At 46.0% G+C, this 24,219-nt stretch overlaps 1 protein-coding gene across 1 annotated transcript in view; it reads right to left on the bottom strand.

The window, feature by feature from the left end:
* Window positions 1-24,219, bottom strand: part of LOC308168993 (uncharacterized protein) — a gene marked incomplete at its 3' end in the record, with an annotated part of 89,122 nt that overhangs the window by 44,441 nt on the left and 20,462 nt on the right. The window contains exons 3-4 of the mRNA XM_080543631.1: window positions 22,965-23,291; window positions 9,549-10,430 (exon numbers count right to left, since the gene is read on the bottom strand). Of these exons, the coding sequence (XP_080399757.1) occupies window positions 9,549-10,430; window positions 22,965-23,291 (1,209 nt within the window). The remainder of the gene's footprint in view (window positions 1-9,548; window positions 10,431-22,964; window positions 23,292-24,219) is intronic.

Below are 24,219 nucleotides of genomic sequence, written 5' to 3'. Positions count from 1 at the left end.
CCTCGGTAGCGCCTTGGAGGGCCCACCCAAGCGCAGTCTTAACAGCCATCGGGCAGCCTCGTGGTCCTCTCAGCGGAGGACGGAGCGACACGATCAGTTCAGCGTTGTCCGAGCCGATGAGAAGGGTTGGCTCCGCTCCTTCTATCGGATGTAGGTCTACTCGCCGTAGGTGGGAATATCTTGCGCGTAATCTCTCCAGGGGGTAGTCGTAGCGGGAGAGCGCTAGCTGGTCTGCGGTGAAGACATTCCGAAGCCGATATCTGTCCGACGGCCGCCCCGCCGGGGAGATAGAGAAGTTGATTCTCGCCCCGGTGACCTCTTTAAGGTCGCGACGTATCGTGCGCAGAGTCAGCTTCTCCGCAGTCCCTTGGAGCCCCAACTGGCGCACTGCCCCCTGGAGAAGGATGGTCCGTTCCGACCCGTCGTCTAGAACGGCGTACGTGTCGTACACAGCGTTGTTGTGGTGAAGTCGGACCTTCACCACCTTCAGTAGGACCTTGGAGCCGCTGCTCCGGGCTGGGTCTAGGTAGTAGACAGGTGTTGCCTCTTCCGGTGCGCTACCGGACCTAGGGCTTCTGGTGCCCTCCGTGGACCTGGCGAGGGAGACCTCGTGTAAGATGTTGAGGTGGACCTCCTCACAGCGGTTGCACTTTCTCCTCAAGGTGCAGTTCTTAGCCAGATGGTCGCGCCCACAGTTCCAGCACCTCTTGTTCTCCTCGAGCCACCTCTGCTTGGCCTCGGTACTCAGGTTGTTGAAGTCACTGCACTCATTGAACCAGTGCTCGCTGGTGCAGTACGGACATGGCGGTGGACCTCTCCGTCCCTTTTGAGGGGGTTGAGAGGAATCCTTTCCCTCAGGTCGGGCGTTCCTCTCTCTCCGAGGCTCCTCCTCCGTGTGCAGCACTCCTACTGGGCGTCCTCTGTTCGAGCTCGGCCTGTCCCAGCGGTCTCCCTTCTCCCTCTCCTTCTTCGGCTCCGCGTAACCCATGGCGTCTACGTTGGTGTCATGCACTTCCTCCAGTAGGAACTCCGCGAAGGCAGCCATGCTCAGACCCAACTTCCCGGGGTTACGAACGCGCTGCTGTCGCCGGAACCTCTCCTGCCGGAAGCGTGGGATCTTGCGGAGCAGCCGCTCTACGTTGGAGGTGCTGTTGATCTCGCTGGCGCCAGCTGGGCCCTGCGTCTTCAGCATTCCAACCAAGGTGTGCACGCGGAGCGCGAAGTCATCCAGCGCCCGTTCATCCTTGATGGGGGCCTGCTGTTCGAGGGCTTGCAGTTCAGCAAGGGCGTGGTTCCAGGGACGACCGTAGCGGGCATCCAAGTCAGCGAGCGCTCTGGTGTAAGGTGTCGGTGCGGAGGCATGGGCCAGAACCATGTTGTGGGCTCTGGGGTTCCTCACATGCTGAAGGAGAATCGCATATTTGTAGGACTCGGAGCAGGAGTCGTCCAAGAGCGTGTCTAGGCAGATGCGTAGTTCCACATACTGGCTCCTGTCCTCGTCCTTGAAGAAGGGGAACTTGGGTCCCTCCACCTGGGGAAACATCCTGTAGTGGATGATCGGGGCTGGAGTGACGGTCTGGGTGTCCGGCCTGCATGCATTTTGGTGCACTGGAGGACCTAGGGGTGTGCTACGCTCTTGGGGGATGGCTCCCCTCCCGGGCAGCGACGCTGGCTCCCTCTGGGCCGCGTAGCGGTCGGGTCCCTGGTCCTCTTCCTTCCAGGTGGTCAGCTGGGCCTGTAGTTGGACAGTCATGGCGGGGGTCATGGAGCCATCGGCGGGGGGTTCAGGAGATGGCACTCGAGAGGGCCGTGCGGATGATGCTCTGGAGCTACGGCCCGACGGAGCTCTGCTGATGCACACGTCGCGCATGGTCTGCATCACTTCCTCCATCTTCTCCGCGTGCAGTCGCTCTCTCTCCATCTGGAGGCGGTCGCGCTCCATCTGGAAGCGTTCACGTTCTAGCGCCTCCTGGCGCTGTCTCTCCGCCGCGCGTTCCGCTCCGTTCATCTGGAAGCGTTCGCGCTCGAAATGGATGCGTTCCCTCTCTCGTTCACGCTCGAACTGGAGGCGTTCTCGCTCTAACGCCACCTCGGCCTGTTGGCGCATACATTTGGACAGCGCGGCACTACTCCCTCTGGAGTGCAGGCTATCCGCCCCAGAGGCAGAACTGCCCACGGAAACCCTGGACCGGGAGGAAGCCACTGAGCGGCAGGAGCTAGGTCTCGAGCGCGCCGTACTGGGAGGCAGATCGTTAAGGCTGAGGCCCTCCCTCTTCCGCCCGCAGGCGCTGTCGGACCGGGCCTCTCCTTCCTGCTCTTCCGTTTCCACGGCAAAACCCTGCGGTTCTGCCATCTCATCCTCAGGCTGGTGCTCTTTGAGGGCTGTCTCAGTGCTAGCCACCCGCGCGCCGGCGGACACCTCGGCCTCTCCGACCACTGTATCCCGTGGAGTGCGCTCCTCGCTACCACTCAGTGAGCTTTCGAGCTCAAGCTCATACTCCTGTAACCTCGGAGGCAACCGCGGGACTCTCTGTGGTCGTGGCTCGGGCTCCGGGGGCGGAGAAGGGGGGGTAACTGTCTGGTCTGGTTGGCTGCGCTCAGCCATGCTATCACTACACTACCTATCCGGCTCGAAGGACCAATTGTAACCAGGGAGTAGCTAAAAGGACTGTAGAATTTAGGAAGGGGCTGGTTATCTAACTAACTCTAAGCTAAATAGGCAGTGTAGGAGGATACAGGCAGGGGGCGCCAGCAAACCGTTAGACTAGCAGTTACTATCGTTAGCATTAGCATGGGAATTAGCATTAGCATTAGCATTGGAATTAGCATTAGCATTAGCCTTGGAATTAGCATTAGCATACAAACAACTAACACACGGTAACGGTATCACATATGAACAAACACATTTATTTACAGAACTGATGTATACATCCCCAGATATATACACTCCCTCCCCGCCGGCCACACACACACTCAATCACTCACTCATAGTGTCTGGCCTGAACAGGCTTATAGTCCCGGACTGTGGTGCGCGTTGAGGCCTGGTTGGATGGCATGTGCGTCGAGGAAGGTAGCAGACAAAAGGGGGGGGGGTGACGTAGCAACGCGGAGGGAAAGGGCCTTCTTCGTAGTCCGCGCCGAGGGGTGAAGGGCTCAGGTCCGGGTGGTTCACGGTAAGCTCCGATGGAGTCAGCGTTCGGTCGCAGTCCGCTCTTGGAGGCGACGGTTCTGTCCAGTTTGGCGTCTCGCGTGGTCCAACGTTAACAGCCGGCTGCTGGCAAGGCTGTCTAACGGGGACACAACTAAACTGGGCTACAGTGGTAAACTCAATAATCACTTTCCTGGCGTCTTCAGCTTCTGCACGGTGTGCGTGTTACTGAATCCGCCATCTTAGATTGACTTCTCGTTACTCTCTCTCGTTTGGTCTCTCTCGTTCTGGTTCTCATCACACACTGACTGACAGAGCACTTCCGTTCCTATATATATACCACCGAACCTAACATCCGGGTCACGGACACACCCCGGATATACTACGTCATCAAACATATACATAAACATTACAATAACAATACATACACCTTCATAAACGTACATGAATAGTATAGAAAATAACAAAGGAAATAACTGGGGCAAAATAGGGCTGGTTTGGGGAAACTAAACTGGCTCTAAACTGTGGGCCTTCACAACAATTAGGGTTAGGGTTAGGGTTAAGGTTAGGGTTAGGGTTAAGGTTAGGGTTAGGGTTAGGGTTAAGGTTAGGGTTAGGGTTAAGGTTAGGGTTAGGTTAGGGGAATAAAAGGCTCTGCTTGCCCGAAGGCTCGCAGAATGCACGGGCACACTAATCTTTTAGTTTTTTTCTCTACTTTCAGATCTTTGTTCAGATTATGTCGTCGACCATCCACAATCCAAGGATCTCCGGCTTCAGAATTTCAGTACGTATCCAGGTAAGCACCCATTTTAACTGTATTTTTTATTTTATTTTTTAAACTTTTTTCAGGTTCTATCGGATCGCAGGTAAGTGTTTATTTCCTTTACAGATTTTTTTCAGGACTGGACTGTACATATTAAATGAGAGGTAAGTTTTTATATTTCATTTAAACCACTGGGTGAAATTGTGTTTAGTTCTTTAATCCAGTGTCTTTCCCTTATCATTCTCTGTCTTTTTGACCAACAGGTTCCAGATTCCAGGCCTACAATCAGGAGATTCTCCCTACCATGATCTCTAAAATGTTCGTACAGTAGGGTGGATTCCTCAATACGATTTACCCTGTAAAGGTGCTGTTTTAAACGTTCACAAAGTTTGTTCTTAGTTTCACCAATGTACCATTTAGAACAGACCCCACATTTTATTCCATATACCAGGTTTGAGGACTCCAACTAAATGGAACATTCCAGATTGGAGCCCCTTTGTCTGTATATATGTTCGTAATGTATTTTGGTGTTTTTAAATGTCTTTTTAGTTTATTTTGTTTATCGCTTTTTAATGCTGCATGTACTAGCAAATCTTTTATATTTGTATTCCTCCTAAAGGCTGCAATAATTTTAAAACCCACCAACGGTTCGACGATATCTTGAGTCCTTTTAAAATTACTTTTAATCATTTTATTAAGTTCCATCGAGGATGGGGAGAACATGGAAACAAAAGGAATTATCCTGCAATTGTCCCCTTCTTTTGCAGGTCTATCCCCCCTGCTGAAGTTTTGCTGGACCTCAGCTTTGATGGTCCGGAGGAAAGTTCTCCCATAACCCCTCGATCTGAGGACCTTGAAGAGGGTCCTCGTGGCTGACTCCGCATCCTCCTCTGCTGTGCAAATTCGCTTGAATCTGATAAGCTGCGATTTCACTATTCCCCTAAAGGTATGTTTGGGGTGATAGCTAGACTTGTGCAACAGCGCATGGGTATCTGTGGGTTTAAAATATACTCTTGTGCCCATACTATAACCCCCCTCTCCTCTCTTAATAAACACCTCTGTGTCCAAAAACTCGATTTTCTCAGGTTGAATATTGAATTTTACAGTGATTGCCTGATGATGCGTGTTCAGCACATTGATAAAAACCTGGAAGTCCTCCCTTGTGTGGCTCCAGATGCCAAAAATATCGTCCAAATAACGGACATACAGTGCTGGGAGTTTCGGGCATTTGGGGAAGACAGTCCGCTCCCAATCAGCCATATAAATGTTGGCATACGCAGGGGCGAACTTCTTCCCCATGGCTGTCCCATGTACCTGAAGGAAACATCTGGAATCAAAGACAAAATCGTTTCTAGTCAACCCTAACTCTAAGAGATGGAGAAGAGCCTCATCTGGTCTAGAAGGGTCTGGATGGTCGTTAAATAGCTCCCGCACCGCTTTGAGCCCCAATGGGGTCTCTATGGTTAGGTTAGGGGAATAAAAGGCCCTGCTTGCCCGAAGGCTCGCAGAATGCACGGGCACACTAATCTTTTAGTTTTTTTCTCTACTTTCAGATCTTTGTTCAGATTATGTCGTCGACCATCCATAATTCAAGATTCAAGGATCTCCGGCTTCAGAATTTCAGTACGTATCCAGGTAAGCACCCAATTTAACTGTATTTTTTATTTTATTTTTAAACTTTTTTCAGGTTCTATCAGATCACAGGTAAGTGTTTTTTTCCTTTACAGATTTTTTTTTAATTTTTTTCAGGACTGGACTGTACATATTAAATGAGAGGTAAGTTTTTATATTTCATTTAAACCACTGGGTGAAATTGTGTTTAGTTCTTTAATCCAGTGTCTTTCCCTCATCATTCTCTGTCTTTTTGACCAACAGGTTCCAGATTCCAGGCCTACAATCAGGAGATTCTCCCTACCATGATCTCTAAAATGTTCGTACAGTAGGGTGGATTCCTCAATCCGATTTATCCTGTAAAGGTGCTGTTTTAAACGTTCACAAAGTTTGTTCTTAGTTTCACCAATGTACCATTTAGAACAGACCCCACATTTTATTCCATATACCAGGTTTGAGGACTCCAAACCCAGAACATTCCAGATTGGAGCCCCTTTGTCTGTATATATGTTCGTAATGTATTTTGGTGTTTTTAAATGTCTTTTTAGTTTATTTTGTTTATCGCTTTTTAATGCTGCATGTACTAGCAAATCTTTTATATTTTTATTCCTCCTAAAGGCTGCAATAATTTTAAAACCCACCAACGGTTCGACGATATCTTGAGTCCTTTTAAAATTACTTTTAATCATTTTATTAAGTTCCATCGAGGATGGGGAGAACATGGAAACAAAAGGAATTATCCTGCAATTGTCCCCTTCTTTTGCAGGTCTATCCCCCTGCTGAAATTTTGCTGGACCTCAGCTTTGATGGTCCGGAGGAAAGTTCTCCCATAACCCCTCGATCTGAGGACCTTGAAGAGGGTCCTCGTGGCTGACTCCGCGTCCTCCTCTGCTGTGCAAATTCGCTTGAATCTGATAAGCTGCGATTTCACTATTCCCCTAAAGGTATGTTTGGGGTGATAGCTAGACTTGTGCAACAGCGCATGGGTATCTGTGGGTTTAAAATATACTCTTGTGCCCATACTATAACCCCCCTCTCCTCTCTTAATAAACACCTCTGTGTCCAAAAACGATTTTCTCAGGTTGAATATTGAATTTTACAGTGATTGCCTGATGATGCGTGTTCAGCACATTGATAAAAACCTGGAAGTCCTCCCTTGTGTGGCTCCAGATGCCAAAAATATCGTCCAAATAACGGACATACAGTGCTGGGAGTTTCGGGCATTTGGGGAAGACAGTCCGCTCCCAATCAGCCATATAAATGTTGGCATACGCAGGGGCGAACTTCTTCCCCATGGCTGTCCCATGTACCTGAAGGAAACATCTGGAATCAAAGACAAAATCGTTTCTAGTCAACCCTAACTCTAAGAGATGGAGAAGAGCCTCATCTGGTCTAGAAGGGTCTGGATGGTCGTTAAATAGCTCCCGCACCGCTTTGAGCCCCAATGGGGTCTCTATGGTTAGGGTTAAGGTTAGGGTTAAGGTTAGGGTTAGGGTTAAGGTTAGGGTTAGGGTTAGACTGTCCCTGTAATCTCTATGTGTGATGTGTGGGACCAGGCTGTTTATTCTGATAATAACCAGCTTGTTAACATTCAATTTCTTTAGGAGTTGTTTAAACTTGAACTCTGTATTTACACTGTGTTGCCCAGTCAATAAACATGTTTCCTTATGACTTCTAACTTCTCTGGGCGTGAGACACACGCATTTCAACCCGTTCACAGACCCTAAGCCCAATATTGCTAGCTTATAGCAAAGAGTCTGGCTAATTAGATGGTAGACTCGCCAGCCAATGAGGGGGCTCTTCAGTATTGCCCTGCCTTCCCCTACCATCCTAGGTTTCGCAAATTCACGTCCGGGAGCGGGGATTTTAAACCTCCCTGGCTAAAACCTGTAATTTTGGCTCTACAAGTGTTAACATGTCACACCTGAGCAGTGCCACAGACTGATGGACTCCATGCCACGCCGCATTGCTGCAGTAATCCAGGCAAAAGGAGCACCAACTAAGTATTGAGTGCTGTACATGCTCATACTTTCCATGTTCATACTTTTCAGTTGGCCAACATAAAAAAAAAAAAAACTTGTTTTGTATTGGTCTTAAGTAATATTCTAATTTTCTGAGATACTGAATTTGGGGTTTTCATTAGTTGTCAGTAATAATCATCAAAATTAAAAGCAACAAACACTTGAAATATATCAGTCTGTGTGGAATGAATGTATACATTATACAAGTCTCACTTTTTGAATGGAATTACTGAAATAAATCAACTTTTTGATGATATTCTAATTATATGACCAGCACCTGTATATATAACACTAGTCCAGTGGGAATATATATATATATATGTATAATAGTGCTTAAGAGAGTAATTCACCCTCAAAGTTTTCACACTTTTCACAGGCAGGTAAAGGATGGGAACAACAGCTGGTTAACTCCACCCCCAACCACTCCCCCAGGACAACCACTCCCCCATTACACTACCTGTCATTATCTACCTGTCATTATCTACCTGTCATCTGTTAGAGGGGTTGTCAAATAACCCTCAGGAAACAAACTTGCAGGGCTGACATGTTTAAATTGCTAAATAATAATAATAATAATAATAATAATTCAAGATTCATTCTTTTTTATTGCCATGTGTGCCAGAGGTTTATTACATCCCATTATACAAATACAAGAGAGTGACATTCTTATGGCTTTAGTTCCAGTCGACATTGCAGCAGCAAGAGAAAACATAATGGCAATATTTATAATAGGAAACAAGGCAAGATGCAATTGAGCAATACTACAATATTAGCAATAATAATAGAATAGTACAAAATGATAACGTTGTGTCCGTGTGTACGCATTTATCATTCCAGTCTATAAAGTATCTAGTGGGACTTGGAGTGTGATGTTTTGTGTTTTGTGTCTCATCAGAACAGAATTCTCTGATCTTCTCCAAAAGATATTTCTGCCTGGCCATGTCCAGATGTCTGGGTATCAAAGCTGTAATAAAATAGAATTGCTAATACAGTGACCATGAGTGCTGCTACCTCGTAGTGCTGCTAACTCGTAGTATGTGGGAGCCTTCGTAAGTAGCCACCCAGATGCTTTTGCCAGTCGTAGCTTTCGACATGCACTGTGCCATCCTCCAGTCCTATAAGCTGAAAATACTATCCTATAAGCTGAAAAAAGCTGATTTGAAGGTGTCCAGGGTAGGGGCGTTGAAGGTGTCCAGGGTAGGGGAGTTGCGGATCACTGTGGGGAGAGAGTTCCAGAGGGTGGGAGCTGCCACACTGAAGGCTCTGTCTCCGAAGGTCCGTAGGTTGGTGCGGGGGGTGGAGAGCAGACCCATGTCTGAGGACCGCAGGTTCCGGGATGGGGTATGTTGGCAGAGAAGGTCAGATAGGTACTGGGGGGCGCAGGCATGGAGGGATTTGTAGGTGAGTTGGAGAACAAGACGGTGGATTTGGTGACGGATTTGATGTGTGACTGGAAGGAGAGGGTGGAGTCAAGGATGACACCCAGGTTGCAGACTTCGGGAGATTACGGGAAAAATTGTGTGACTTTAGTAAATAAAATAGATAGTTCAAGTAGTAAAGTGGCTGTGAGGTTAAGTTTTAGGTAGTCTGTATACATGGGGTGTGCTTGGGGATGATAGTCAATTGTCTACAGCAGGCTTGTTCATGAGCCTGATCGCCTGGGGGAAGTAGCTGTTGGTTAGTCTGGGGGAGGGATATGGCCTCTCTCCTGTGTGTATTCTCTGGTGTCTCTTTAGGTGTCCTGCATGATTGAAACTATGCCCACACTGGGAGCAGTGATATGGCTTCTCTCCTGTGTGAATTCTCTGGTGATGTTTCTTTAGGTCTCCTGCATCACTGAAACTCTTCCCACACTGGGAGCAGGGATATGGCTTCTCTCCTGTGTGTATTCTCTGGTGACTTTTTAGGGATCCTGACTGACTGAAACTCTGCCCACACAGGGAGCAGTGATATGGTTTCTCTCCTGTGTGTATTCTCTGATGGAGTTTTAGGGATCCTGCCTGACTAAAACTCTGCCCACACTGGGAGCAGGGATATGGCTTCTCTCCTGTGTGTATTCTCTGATGGCGTTTTAGGGATCCTGCATCACTGAAACTCTTCCCACACTGGGAGCAGGGATATGGCTTCTCTCCTGTGTGTATTCTCTGATGGAGTTTTAGGGATCCTGCATCACTGAAACTCTTCCCACACTGGGAGCAGGGATATGGCTTCTCTCCTGTGTGTATTCTCTGATGGAGTTTTAGGTTTCCTGCCTGACTGAAACTCTTCCCACACAGGGAGCAGGGATATGGCTTCTCTCCTGTGTGTATTCTCTGATGGAGTTTTAGGTTTTCTGCCTGACTGAAACTCTTCCCACACAGGGAGCAGGGATATGGCTTCTCTCCTGTGTGTATTCTCTGGTGGAGTTTTAGGTTTCCTGCCTGACTGAAACTCTTCCCACACAGGGAGCAGGGATATGGCTTCTCTCCTGTGTGTATTCTCTGGTGAATCTTTAGGTGTCCTGCCTGACTGAAACTCTTCCCACACTGGGAGCAGTGATATGGCTTCTCTCCTGTGTGTATTCTCTGATGGAGTTTTAGGGATCGTGCATCACTGAACCTCTTCCCACACAGGGAGCAGGGATATGGCTTCTCTCCTGTGTGTATTCTCTGATGGCTCTTTAGGGAATCTGTCCGACTGAAACTCTGCCCACACAGGGAGCAGGGATATGGCTTCTCTCCTGTGTGTACTCTCTGATGGATTTTTAGGTTATGTGCCCGACTGAACCTCTTTCCACACTGAAGACAAGAGTGAGTCTCCTGTCTTGAGCTCCTCCGTCTGTGTTGTTTCTGGCTTCCTGATGCGGTGGAGCTGGGCTCCATGTCTGAGTCTGGGTTGGATCTCTCTCCTGTAAGAATAGGAACATATACAGGATGAGAAACAACATGAGAACAAGTGCTGCTTCCATAGACTCAGCAGTAGGGATGTAACAATGCATCGCGACACAGTTAAATATCGCTACAAATATGAGACAATTCAAATCTGTGAAATTAGAAATTAACCGCTACTCTAATTCAATATTATTTTAATCCTTAAAAACTGACAGCACACGTTCTCATTACCGTAATTCCTAAACTACATGTGCTATAAAAAATTCCAACGGTTCCTGAAGGCAGAGAAGCTGCGCTTTCTACCCATATAGGGTTTATTACGGTAACTCAAAGCACGAAGCTCGTGGAGAGCTGAGGAAGAGAGAAGCGGCATTACGAGCGAGCACATTTTAGTGGCGTTTTACGAGCGATGTTTTTATACTGTTGTGAGTTTGTGTACATACAGTATATATGTCAAATGTCACGTGTGAAATTTCAGGAAGATCATCTAGGGTTACCAAACCACCCAAAAGGCAAAACCCAGAGAGCCAGTATGGGGCGACGACAATGCCCTCTGCAGAAGGAGCACTCCCTGGCCGTGTGAGTAGGGGAATGTGGACGTGTCTGCGGTTTAACTGAAAACCGGGGTTTTATTTGGGAACAGTTTAACAATATAAAAATGGGAAATCGTCCAACCCTACTTGAAACCCCTCTACAGTGTTATCTACGTGTGCCATGCATGTAGGTAGAACTTGGTAATATGACACGTTCTAATGCTTTGGTCCTCATATCAGCAACCAATCAAAATGTTCAGACTTTTCTTTTGAAACATGGAACTACGTTTCAACGTTATTGAGAATCACAACACAAACTCGCTAGTCAAGTCAAAAATACCGCAACAACGCAACGGATTAGGTGAGTAATCCCCACTGCTACCTAGTTAACTAGAACACTGCTACCTAGTTAACTAGAACACTGCTACCTAGTTAACTATAACCAGTGGTACACATAACAGGTGCGCATGCGGTCAAAATAACGGATGCGCACCAGAAAATACGAAAAGAGGCACTTTTGCGTACCAACATTTTTGGGACACAGTTACTGAAACATTCAGATTTTCTCCATACAGTACATCAATGGCAAGATGACAAATGTGTTAACGTTAATAATTAGTTAGTTAGTCGTGTAACTTTTAGCCATCGTTCTTGATTAACTCTTTGACTGCCAGCCATGTTCAGAGCGGAGAGCTCCACACTGCCAGACTTTTGGGGCATTTTCGCTGAACTTTGAAGACCCACCAAATATTGACTTTTCGGACTACATAAACATTGAACATATCTACCAAAACTTTAGACTCTCTTCTTTCATCAGAAAAAGAAAGTTTGTTTCTAGCCTCTTTGAGTGTTTAGAAATCGGCCGTAGAACATAGGGTGGTTTCAGCAAAAACACCTGATTTTGACCAATAAACAGAGAAAACGAGCTTTTTCTGCAGACTTTTTTTTTTTTTTTTTTTTCTGCAGAGAAGCAAATTCAAGCAAAACGGTGACTGACGTCCACATATTTTAGTTTTAGTGACACCTCAAACATCTGAAAAGTTGTTTACTTCTATGAAACAATAAAAACAACACAGGAAAAAAGGCTTTTGATGACAAAATAACTACATTTATTCACAGATTTAGAACATTTAGAACATAATACAAAACATAACAAAATAATCTATTTACATGTGTGTGAACTATTTACAGGTGTGTACGTGTGTGTAAACTTATTTACAGATGTGTGTGTATGTGTGTGTGTAAACGTATTTACAGATGTGTGTGTGTGTGTGTGTAAACTTATTTACAGATATGTGTGTGTGTGTGTGTGTGTGTGTGTCTCTATGCACTCAATCATATTTTTTTGCTGTGTGGTAGGCTGTGAAGCACTCTCCTGAGTGCAGGGGAACATGGCAGGACCTGCACCACATTCTGGTCTCTCTCCTTTTACCCCTTCGAACGCAGACCCTACATTTTCTTGCTGGCTTTGTGTTATTGCTGGTGGGCCTTAATTTTTCCAACTCATGCCTGGCCATCCGGCCATCCAGCCTGCTGTCTGGGTCTCTCTGTCTTGCGGCCCTGGTTTGTCGGACCTCCTCTTCCTCCTCTTCCTCCTCCTCCTCCTCCTCCCCCCCCTCCTCCTCTCTCCCCCTCCTCCCCCTCCTCCTCTCTCCTCCTCTTCCTCCCCCTCCTCCTCCTCTCTCCTCCTCCTCCTCCTCCTCCACATAGGTTTTTTCAGTCCACGACCTCGCCACCCTCCTCACAAACTCCAAGTGTGTTTTGCACTTCCCCGGGTTCCTGGCCTTGTACAGCACATATGCATTGAACACACACAGCTGAAATAAGTATGCCACAAACTTCTTTGACCAGTTGAGTGTTTTCCGTATGAATGGGTAATATGCAATGTTCTGGTCAAGTTTGTCCACCCCATTCATGCAGGCATTGTATGCCACAACACACTGCGGTTTGAGCTGACCCACCTTCTCCTTCTTCCCCTTCTGCCACACCTCCACCCTCTGCATGCTGTCATGGTGGCAGGTTGTCACCATCCTCACCAGACGCTTGTCCTGCCATGCCATAACCAGCACCCTGCCATTGTGCCGCACCACCCTCCCCTCCACACCCAAGTCCTTCTTTGTCGGCTCCCTTATGATCTGCGGTTCCCCCCTGTTTTTTCGCAGTGTTCCGCAGACGTTGGTGTTGGCTTTGATCAACTGCTCACAAAGTTGAACAGAGTTGTAGAAGTTGTCCATGTAAAGTGTGTATCCGTGTCCTGTGAGACGGTCAAGGAGGGAGAACACTGTGTCTGGGAGTGTGTTATGCTGGCCAACATAAGGCTTAATGTTAAAACAATACCCAGTATAAGAGTCACACAGTATGTAGGATTTAATTCCATACTTCACCGGCTTCTGAGGGTTATACACTTTGAATGATAGGCGGCCACGCCACTGCATCATTCCTTCATCAATGCAGATACTTTCAAAGGGCTGATACAGCTCTTTGAATTTGGCTACAACATGATCTAAAATAGGACGCACTTTATACATTTTATCTGTGGCGTCCTGTGATGCATTATTGTTGTAGTGGAGGAACTTCCAGATGAGCTGATACCTGTTCCTGGACATGGTTTTATTGAAGTATGGAGTGGCGTCCTGTGGATCCACACTCCAATACATTTCTATTTTTGGCTTTTTTATGTAACCGGTGATGAAAGTGAGTCCAAAGAATCGTTTCAGTTCTGGGACTGTCACCGGTTTCCATGACCTCCCTCTGGAGTGCCGGGATGTGTCGGGATGTGCCTGTAAAAACTGCTTGGCATACAGGTTGGTTTGATCTGCAATGTGCTGCACCAGCTCATCAGGAATGAGCAGCTCCAGGAAATCAACCGGCCGGTCAGATTTCAGCTCTGCAGCAGCATTCTGGGGTCCAGGGGTTGCCGTGAATGGAACCTTTGTGGGTTGCCAGTCACCGTCACCCCAACCAGCAGCTTTCTCTGAAGACAGCCGTCTCCTTGCAGCAAACCCACTGGTTGAGGCACGTCCTCTGCTCAATTCAGGAACTGTAAAATATTGAAATATATACCATTTTATACAAAATATATATATACAAAAGGCATGTTTTATTGCTTTGTAATGATGTAGTGTAATAGTGTAATAGTAATAGTAATAGTGTTATACTGCTCTAGTGATGGTTAAAGTTTCAGCACAACACACACAGGTAGACATCAACACAGAGAGGTCACACACAGGTCATCAACACACACATCAACACACAGAGGGAGACTTCAAAGACACAGGTCACACACAGGTCATCAACACAGACATCAACACACAGAGGGAGACTTCAAAGACACAGGTCACACACAGGTCATCAACACAGACATCAACACACAGAGGGAGACTTCAAAGACACAGGTCACACACAGGTCATCAACACAGACATCAACACACAGAGGGAGACTTCAAAGACACAGGTCACACACAGGTCATCAACACAGACATCAACACACAGAGGGAGACTTCAAAGACACAGGTCACACACAGGTCATCAACACACACATCAACACACAGAGGTATACTTCAAAGACACGGGTAAACATCAACACAGAGGTAGACATCAACACAGGTAGACATCGCACGCACACACACACGCGCGCGCGTGTGAAACAGAGCCTCTCTGACCTGAGGCAAGGCAAATGTATTTGTGTAGCACATACATGTAGACCCAAGGTTACCCATAACTACCTCATAACTAATATGAGCCTTACATCACATTACCCATAAACATCCCCTCTTCATCTCCCTCATATCTGCACACACACACACACACACACACACTCACACATACAGGCACACACACACACACACACACACACACACACATACAGGCATACAGGCACACACACACACACACACACAGGCACACACACACACACACACACACTCACACATACACACACACGGTCTGTAAAGAATACAAAAAGAAAAACAAATTCATTCATTCATTCATTCAACAGTTTTACCGTTTTTGCTCTCCACCCGCGGGGATCCGCGCTGATCTGGAGAGGAGCCCCTGCTACTATCCGATCGGGAAGGCAACCACTCGTCTGAATCGGGGTCTGGTTCAGAATCGTCCGACTCTGAACTGTTTGAAGAGTCGCGCGATGGCTGCGCTGCTCCGGGATGCTCCGCGATGCTCCGCGCCGCGTTTGGCACATCTCCTATACCAGATCTCGCCGCGTTTGGCACATCTCCTATACCAGATCTGCTTGACCTGATCTGCACCACACTCCTTGCAGATCCACTGCCAGACAAGCTCTGTGCCAGTGTCAACTGCTTATAATGCTTGTCGCCTGAACCTCTCGTCTTCGCTCTCCTCTTCGCCATTTCTACAACCCACAACAAGCCACTTCCTTGTCCAGGCTTTTTATAGCTGAGCTAAATCGAACTACTGCCCTCATCTGGGACCGAAATACATTACACCCAAGTCTGAAATTCACACAATAGGTGTAGAACATGTCAATAACGCGATCCCCGCGAAAAAAAAAAAAATTTCTATAAGACGCCAATTGGCGTCTTTGGCAGTCTACGTTACTATTCTATAAGACGCCAATTGGCGTCTTTGGCAGTCAATGAGTTAAGTACATGGTTTTTTTCAAGTTAGCATGGTGTTAAACCTAGGGTTGGGTACTGAAAACCGGTAACGGTATGGTACCGGTTACTTTACATTCGGTACCTACCGAACCGAATTGCAACAGAGATTTCGGTTCCTCGTTTCGGTTCCTCTCTCGCCCCCTGGTGTCCGAAACGGACGTTACATGCAACCGCACGTGACATCGCCTGTTAAAGTTCCACTCAGTGTAATCGAGACTGAATCGCTCTCAACAAGTGCAAGGCGCGTGCTTGCAAAACAGTTTTGTGATTGGTCTGAATTTAGCGGGAAATATGGATTTCAGGAAATCCCTCTCCTTTGCGTCTCTCCATCACTTTAACAACGTTTTATTGGCAGGGTAAAATAATTGGAGTAGAATTTTTATTGACAACGGATTTACATGCTGGAAAAACATGCAGCTAAAATTCAGGGAACATTTGGACAATAAGAGACACAAGGAAGCTGTGGTCGCATGGTCTAATTACAGGGCAATATGCGCTGGGCAAAAATAATCTAAAATCATCACGAACAGAACGGCGGAGGTACGGGAAAACAGGGCTCATGTCGGTGTCATCAAAGGTAAAGGTTGGTTGTCTTTAACTCAGCTGATGCATTACCTTGCTGTTGATTGTTTACCGAATGCTTCATCTGACTGTCACACTGTGATTTTACTTGTGTAAACAGTTAATGAGTAACGTTAGCCCGTTTTGTGCGTGTACTGTCATATAGGCCTACTTCATATTGATGAGCTGAGTCAGTGACTGTCAGTCACAAGTTTATATTCTACGGATGTTGTTCAGTGCTGTATGCGCGTTCCCGGTTCTGTGTGTACTTCAATGAGTTGATTATCTTTCACTGTGTGTGTGTGTGTGTGTGTGTCTTGGGCGTATCTGTCATTCACATGTATATTATACGGTAACCGATGTTCAGTGCTGTAGTTCCCCATGTTCTGCTGCAGCTGTAGCATCAGGATATGTTGGTTTGATCACCTTTTATAAAACATTGCCGCTCGGCATTAATGGCGTGCACTCGGAAAATCGCGTCAGTGACCACCCCGCCACTGATGTGAAAAATCCTGGATTTCTATATATAATATTTTTTTTATCAAAAGTAACGATTTAAGTACCGTACCGGTACCGTTTTTAAAGTATCGATTTGGCACCGGTATCGAATAAAACCAAGCGGTACCCAACCCTAGTTAAACCTTTAGTGGTGGCGATCGGGGATTCCCTTGTGCATATTCTGGCCGCGTTCGTAAATTCGCCGGAGCGCACACTTGGTTCAATGTCATAAACAAGATAGTAGCGAGATAGAACAGGAGCTGTCCTATCAGAGGACACCGCACAGTACAGTACATCAAATCAGCTTTCGGGCGGTAAAAATCTACACCAGTAGCCTAGAGAGATGGACAAACACAGCAGTCTACAGTAGAGAGACAAACACAGCAGTCTACACGTAGAGAGACAAACACAGCAGTCTACAGTAGAGAGACAAACACAGCAGTCTACAGTAGAGAGACAAACACAGCAGTCTACAGTAGAGAGACAAACACAGCAGTCTACAGTAGAGACAAACACAGCAGTCTACAGTAGAGACAAACACAGCAGTCTACAGTAGAGAGACAAACACAGCAGTCTACAGTAGAGACAAACACAGCAGTCTACAGTAGAGAGACAAACACAGCAGTCTACAGTAGAGAGACAAACACAGCAGTCTACAGTAGAGAGATGGAGCTTGTCGCAAAACAGGACACGACCGCACCCATTTGGGAACACTTTGGATTGAAGCCGAATCAGAGAGGAGAACCCGCAAATGTGGATGAGTCAGTTTGCCGAATTTGAAAAAATTCACTGTAGAAAATGCAAACACAACTAATTTGAAACAACATCTAAAAAGTCACCATCCCACCCAATTTGCTGTCGTCAACAAGTCGCTCAGTGCCGCTGCAGTGGCTCGTCCCTCCCGACAGCTGGGTCTTGCTGAGTCGTTAAGCCGACGGACGAAGTCTAACCGGGACAGTCCCAAATGGTGTGCGCTCCCGGGCAACGTTGACGCGTTACATGGCGAAAGAGATGCGGCCATTCAATACAGTGGAGAAGCCAGCATTTAAAGACATGCTGAACTCTTCTGATGGACAATACGAGTTGCCTAGTAAGACTTCCACATCTAAAACTGCCATTCCTAATGTGTATGAGAAAGTGAAGGGTGACATCCTCAATGATGTAAAAAACATCCCCTTCTACTCTGCTACAGCTGACATGTGGTCAAGCTCCAACACCACTCCCTACGAGTCTGACCTCCACTACACAGCCACTGACTGGACTCTGCAGGCTAGCTGCTTAGAAACCAGACATGTACCTGACTGGACTCTGCAGGTCAGCTGCTTAAAAACCAGACATGTACCTGAACTCTGCAGGCTAGCTGCTTAGAAACCAGACATGTACCTGACTGGACTCTGCAGGTCAGCTGCTTAAAAACCAGACATGTACCTGAACTCTGCAGGCTAGCTGCTTAGAAACCAGACATGTACCTGACTGGACTCTGCAGGCTAGCTGCTTAGAAACCAGACATGTACCTGACTGGAGTCTGCAGGCCAGGTGGTTAGAAACCAGACATGTACCTGACTGGACTCTGCAGGCCAGGTGGTTAGAAACCAGACATGTACCTGACTGGACTCTGCAGGCTAGCTGCTTAGAAACCAGACATGTACCTGACTGGACTCTGCAGGCTAGCTGCTTAGAAACCAGACATGTACCTGACTGGACTCTGCAGGCTAGCTGCGTGTTGGAAAGAAAGGACTGTGTTCTAATTATGTGTAGTTACGTGTTTTTAGCATGTTGATGTTCTATCACCGTGTTGTGATGTGTTAAACATGCAGTTAGATGTTAGTACACAGCAATGTTTTATTTTTTAGTTGCTAGGTAGCTACCATTGGTTGATTCAGAGGGATTGTCTCAGACCCAGATCTCCTGCCTACCAACCAGCCTGTTATCATATTCTATTTTTCTGTAATCTTGTATACTGTTCTGTACTCTCGATACAATATTCTGTTCTTCTAATGTTTTATGGTGCAGAGAAGTCAGTTGCATAAATGGCCTGAACTTGACCTGACCGTTCTGCAGCCGTACATGATCTTGTGATCCAGTAGAAGCTTCCTCTTTTAAAAGGACACTGCTGCCCTTGCACAATGACAGAGAGCAGACCTACACAATTATTGTGATCTCATGTTAATCAACCATTTTTCTGTACTGTTTTAATACTGTAATACTAATGAATGACTGTAATACTAATGAATTACTGTTATACTAATTAGGTCTGGTAGTCTATTTCTAATGTGCTGCAGTACTAACAGTGCAACAGTCAGCCTAAGTCAGCAGAATCCCAACGGTCATGAGACTCAGAAACAGGACGTGGGTCTTGTGCCTGTTGTGTGACAGGAAGCTGCAGACAATGTGAACAGGAATACACGCCAGGGTTCCTACAAGTTTCAACAAGTCAAATGTAGGACCTTTTTAGACCTATAGAATAGACCGATAGAATTTTAGACCTATCACCATGTGATAGCTTTTTGTCATCCTCGAGGTGATGAAATCAGGGATTTCACTGCCATACAGACAAAAAATGATTATTTTTTTTATTCCAGCTTGATTAATTTCCGCATAGAGATGTGGTCGGACTGATTTCCTTGCAGGATCTCATTTTTAAGACCTAGCACCTAATTTTTAGACCTTATAACTGACATTTTAGAGGTTTTTTATGCCTTACAAATTGGACTGTTGGATTTTAGACTTTAAGGCTTTTTAAGACCAGCGCGGAAACCCTGACACACGCCTGACCATCATCAACACTTCTGCTGTCGCAAGCTTTTGATAAGAATATACTTAGAATAATATACCTAATCATGATCCCAGGAAATGGGTTTGATGATCAAATAACTGGCCCATCAGTGTTTTAGAACACGGAGAATATGCCCAAAAGAAATTACATGTGACCAAAGGAAATGACACATGTGAGACATAAGACATATGTGACGGTGTATAAAAATGTAAAACATAATTCTGGTGTTCATTCTCTGCCACCTGTCCTTGCTGACACTGTGTTGACTGAGTCCAGCGCTGTGTAAGCTACTCTGTAACTACTCTGCAACTACTCTGTAACCAAGATGGCGGCGCGCTTAGACGCGAGGCTCGGAGTGGCTTCCACGCTGGTGTTTTTTAGTGTTGTTAACACTCTTGGTTTTGAGGTTAGTTAACTCTCTTGGGGGTGTGGTTAGTTACCTATCTTGGGGGTGTGGTTGGTTAACTCTCTTGGTGTTGTGGTTAGTTAGTTAACTCTCTTGGGGGTGTGGTTAGTTAACTCCCTTGGGGGTGTGGTTAGTTAACTCTCTTGGTGGTGTGGTTAGGGAGTTAACTCTCTTGGGGGGGTGGTTAGTTAACTAACTAGAGAGTTAACTAACCACAACACCAAGAGAGTTAACTAACCACACCCCCAAGAGAGTTAACTAACCACAACACCAAGAGAGTTAACTAACCACACCCCCAAGAGAGTTAACTAACCACAACACCAAGAGAGTTAACTAACCACACCCCCAAGAGAGTTAACTCCCTAACCACACCACCAAGAGAGTTAACTAACCACACCCCCAAGAGAGTTAACAAACCACAACACCAAGAGAGTTAACTAACCATAACACCAAGAGAGTTAACTAACCTCAACACCAAGAGAGTTAACTCCCTAACCTCAACACCAAGTAGGGCTGCCACAAACGATTATTTTCATAGTCGACTAGTCACCGATTATTTTAACGATTAGTCGACTAATCGGATCATAAATTACAGCTTATCGCACAATTACTCAATCGCTCTTATTTAGCTATCATCTTCTAAATCAGCTTCTAAATTTAGCTTGAAGTTGTTAGTTGTTGTTGTAGGCATGTGCTAACTAAAAATAAAGACAATTAAAATGATTGTTCACTCAAAAATAGATATTTTAATGAACTTTGCAGATTTATTTCTGGCATCACTTGCATTGTAATGTAATGTAAAGAGTAGTAGAGAGTGCAAACTGCTGAGTAAAATGAGGTAGGCTAGGCACTAGGCAACCAAAAGAATACAAAAACAAAAATAAATACTTGTACAGAGTACAAAAGTTTTGCTTTGCTTCACTCATCTCTGGCATCAAACATACATTTTAATGTATTGAATAGTGCTGCAAAATAAAATGAGGTAGGCACTAAGGCAACTAAAAAATAGCAATTATCCACAAAAAGAAATGTTTGTAGAGAAAAGGTTTGGTCTCAATCAAATAACATAACAAAGAAAAGTGCAGGAGACTGAGCAAAGAAATTGTTTCTCTCCTGTGTGGACTATTCATTCATAGCGAGGAAAGTCAGCATTTCCACATGTTCTGGAGAGAGGCTTGCTGTCTTTTGAGAGCAGATGTTCCGTGCTGCAGAGAAGATCCTCTCAGATGGGGTGGAGGTTGCAGGGATGCACAGAAAAGATTTTGCCAGCTTAGATAGTGTGGGGAAACGCCCCTAATCAATCCTGAACATGCTGGTTAAGGATATGAGACCCTTGTTAACCAGCATGTTCAGGATTGATCCAGTCAGGACGGTGGCTTGCTGGGGTGTGCACGTTGGCATCTTGACAAGATAACGATCCATAGAACGCACCTTCTTAGCACTGTAACGTTAAGACAACATTTTTAGCTATTTGATAAGTATCGCTTTGATGACAACGTTACAGCACATAACGTAAAATAATGTAAGAAGGCCAGTGTTTCCTCCAGGATTTTTCCCATTGGTGGCGGGGTGGTTATCTTTCGCGCGCGCAAATAGAAAAAAAAAAGAGGCAATAGATTATTGTTGCCCCGCGTATATTGCTATGAATAGTTCGAAGCTAGGTGCTTGCACGTTAGGTGCGAGAATGCTCGGTTAACCCATTAGCGGGAACATTATATTTGTTTCACAAAATAGGCTGATTTAATTGACCATGAACATCAGAGACATACATTACGAATGTTCATTTAAAATACTCTATACTGAGCACTGGTATAAGAACATGAACCAGAGAACAGCAGTAAATGCAATAACCCACAGTCGTCAATGATGTTGCATTTTCGATTAGGATACGGGATTAAAGGCACCGGCGACGGACTAAAAGAGAAATCCGTTTACCGGCTTTTTACACGCACATGAGTTGTTGTAAGACTCATAAATGTTTCATTTCCACGGCAAAACAAACAATACACAACGAGGGTTTAGTACTACCACCGCATGATACAGCTGCATGTCATAAACTCGTGTAGAACAGCTGGGGAGTCTGAATATGTTTTCAACAAGGCAACAACTCTGCTTCTCACTCCAATTTTAAACTCTGAGAGCGCTGGAGCGCACACTGGGCCCGACGTCATAGAGAAACCGAGTCATTTGATTGGACGAGAGGCATTCCACGAGTCCTGATCGGATTTCCTGAGTGAATTTACGAACGCAGCCAGTTTTGAAAGCGCCTCGCGCCGCGCGCCTGTTGAGAGATTCAGTCTCGATTGCAGTGCGAACACAAACGACGAGGTTAATTGCAACATTGTAACATATTGTAAATAACTACCCCTAAATCGTAACGAAATGTTGGTCTGGAAGCGGCCTAAATCTAGCTTCAATCTGCTTTTTTTCTGTTCTCCGGTCATAATAACTCGCTGCCTTTCTGCGCAGCCTGAATCAAAGTGGACTGTCTGAATCAAATGGTGGCGGAGGAAATTCTTTGGTGGCGGCCCGCCACGAATAAATGCATATAGAGGAAACACTGAAGGCTTTTAACGTAACGATATCGTTAGCCAATAACAAGCTAACTAGCTTACCGAGACGAGCCATCGTCTTCCTCGTCATCTGCTACAAACGTGCTTCCTTTTTAGATGCTCACGCATCATAGACGTGCTGCCATGATAAGCGAGTTCAGCTTTGCAAATTTTACATTTTACATTGTTTTTTTCAACGTTGTGGTTGAAATGCTCCCACACTTTAGAGGTACGAGGACGGGAAGACATTTCTGTTTGTTTTTCCGGGGATGTCACGTGTGCCCCGGATGACCGACACTGCGCATGTACATCAAAGACACTGGGAGACGCTCGCCAGTGGCAGCTTCAGGGAAGAAAAACAAATGCATAGCTTATTTCAGCTCCAAAAAAACATGCAACGACGTCGATTACCAAATATGTCGGCGACGATTTTGGTAATCGACGTCGTCGCGACTAGCCGACTAATCGTGGCAGCCCTAACACCAAGAGAGTTAACTAACCACAACCCCAAGAGAGTTAACTCTCTAACCACAGCGCCCTTATACTCATTAATCTGGCCTGGCCTTCGCCAAAGACACAACATGAACTCACCATCCTCATCATCTTCATCATCCTCATCATAATCCTCATCATCTTCTTCATCATCTTCATCATCCTCTCCATCTTCACCATATTTCTCCTCCACTTCCTCTCCTCCTTCTTCCTCTTCTTTCACCATCACATCTTCCTCCTCCTCCTCTTCCATCGCCACATTGAGTTTGAGTGTTCTCCTGCAGTCCTCCAGCTTCACTGCCACCATCCAGTGGCCGTGTGGGCTTTCCTGGGCTGGAGAACCCCAGCCAGAACCAGAACCAGAACCAGAACCAGGGGCCCGTGTGGACCTGGGGTCAGACATGGTAGCTGGGCCGTGAGGTGGATCTGTGCAGTGGAAACAAAGGAAGCATAAACAATGAAGAGCATATTTCACAAATACTCCAAATACAACACAATGCTCCATCAGGGTATATGCAGGAATCTTGAGGTTAATCTCAAAACCTTTTAAAAGACCTTGTCAATATTTTTCAAGACCTCACCGCTCTCGGTGACCAACAGCGGCCTTGTGGCTAGCGCCATGCATGTGAGACTTAACCCTGTTGATCCCCATGGATGCAACACTGATCTTCTTCCTACATAGTGTACAATATGCCTCCTTGATGTTATCAGCGACTGGCTGCAGCCATGGTTTAATGTCCGGCACATCCAACCACGACTCTGCAAATGTACACTTTCCCACGCAGGGAAATCTACTTGCCCCATCTAACTTTCTACTTGCCCTGCCTAGGGGGTACCGTTGCCGGCTGTGCGGCACATAGATTTCTCTCACAACGTACTTCTAACTAAAATCCATTGCCGTTGATTGTGTGTAAAACACTACAGAACATGAGTTTCTTAAAAAAAAAAATGCTGCTAAACTTTAGACGGGATACTGTCATTTGCCTACCTTGTTATTACCAGGCAGTGACAGTCTATGGCTGCAAAAGGCACGGTCGCCCCTAAGCATTAGCAAATAAATTGTGGTTTACTTAATACTGTTCAGCACTTGAGGTTACATGCAATGCATGACTTGTGCTATATAGGCTAAATAAAATTATGAAAGTGGCAAGTAGCAAGTGTGCGCATCAAAGGCATTAGGCACGTAACATCCATGCTGTTTAAACACATGACAACCGTGCGTTATTTCCCGAACTTTGGACCCGGGGAACAACGGTATGCCCATACAGGCTCCAAGAGTAGCTGTTGATAAGGTGACAGTTTCCTTTATCGTGGTGCCCCACCCCTCCACCCCTCCAGATAACGTACACACACA

This window comes from Nansenia antarctica (genome assembly GCF_963989245.1).
Source record: "Nansenia antarctica genome assembly, chromosome: 12".
Lineage (NCBI taxonomy): Eukaryota > Metazoa > Chordata > Actinopteri > Argentiniformes > Microstomatidae > Nansenia > Nansenia antarctica.
The sequence above is the reverse complement of the archived record's forward strand: the minus strand, read 5'-3'. Positions and strand labels throughout refer to the sequence as shown.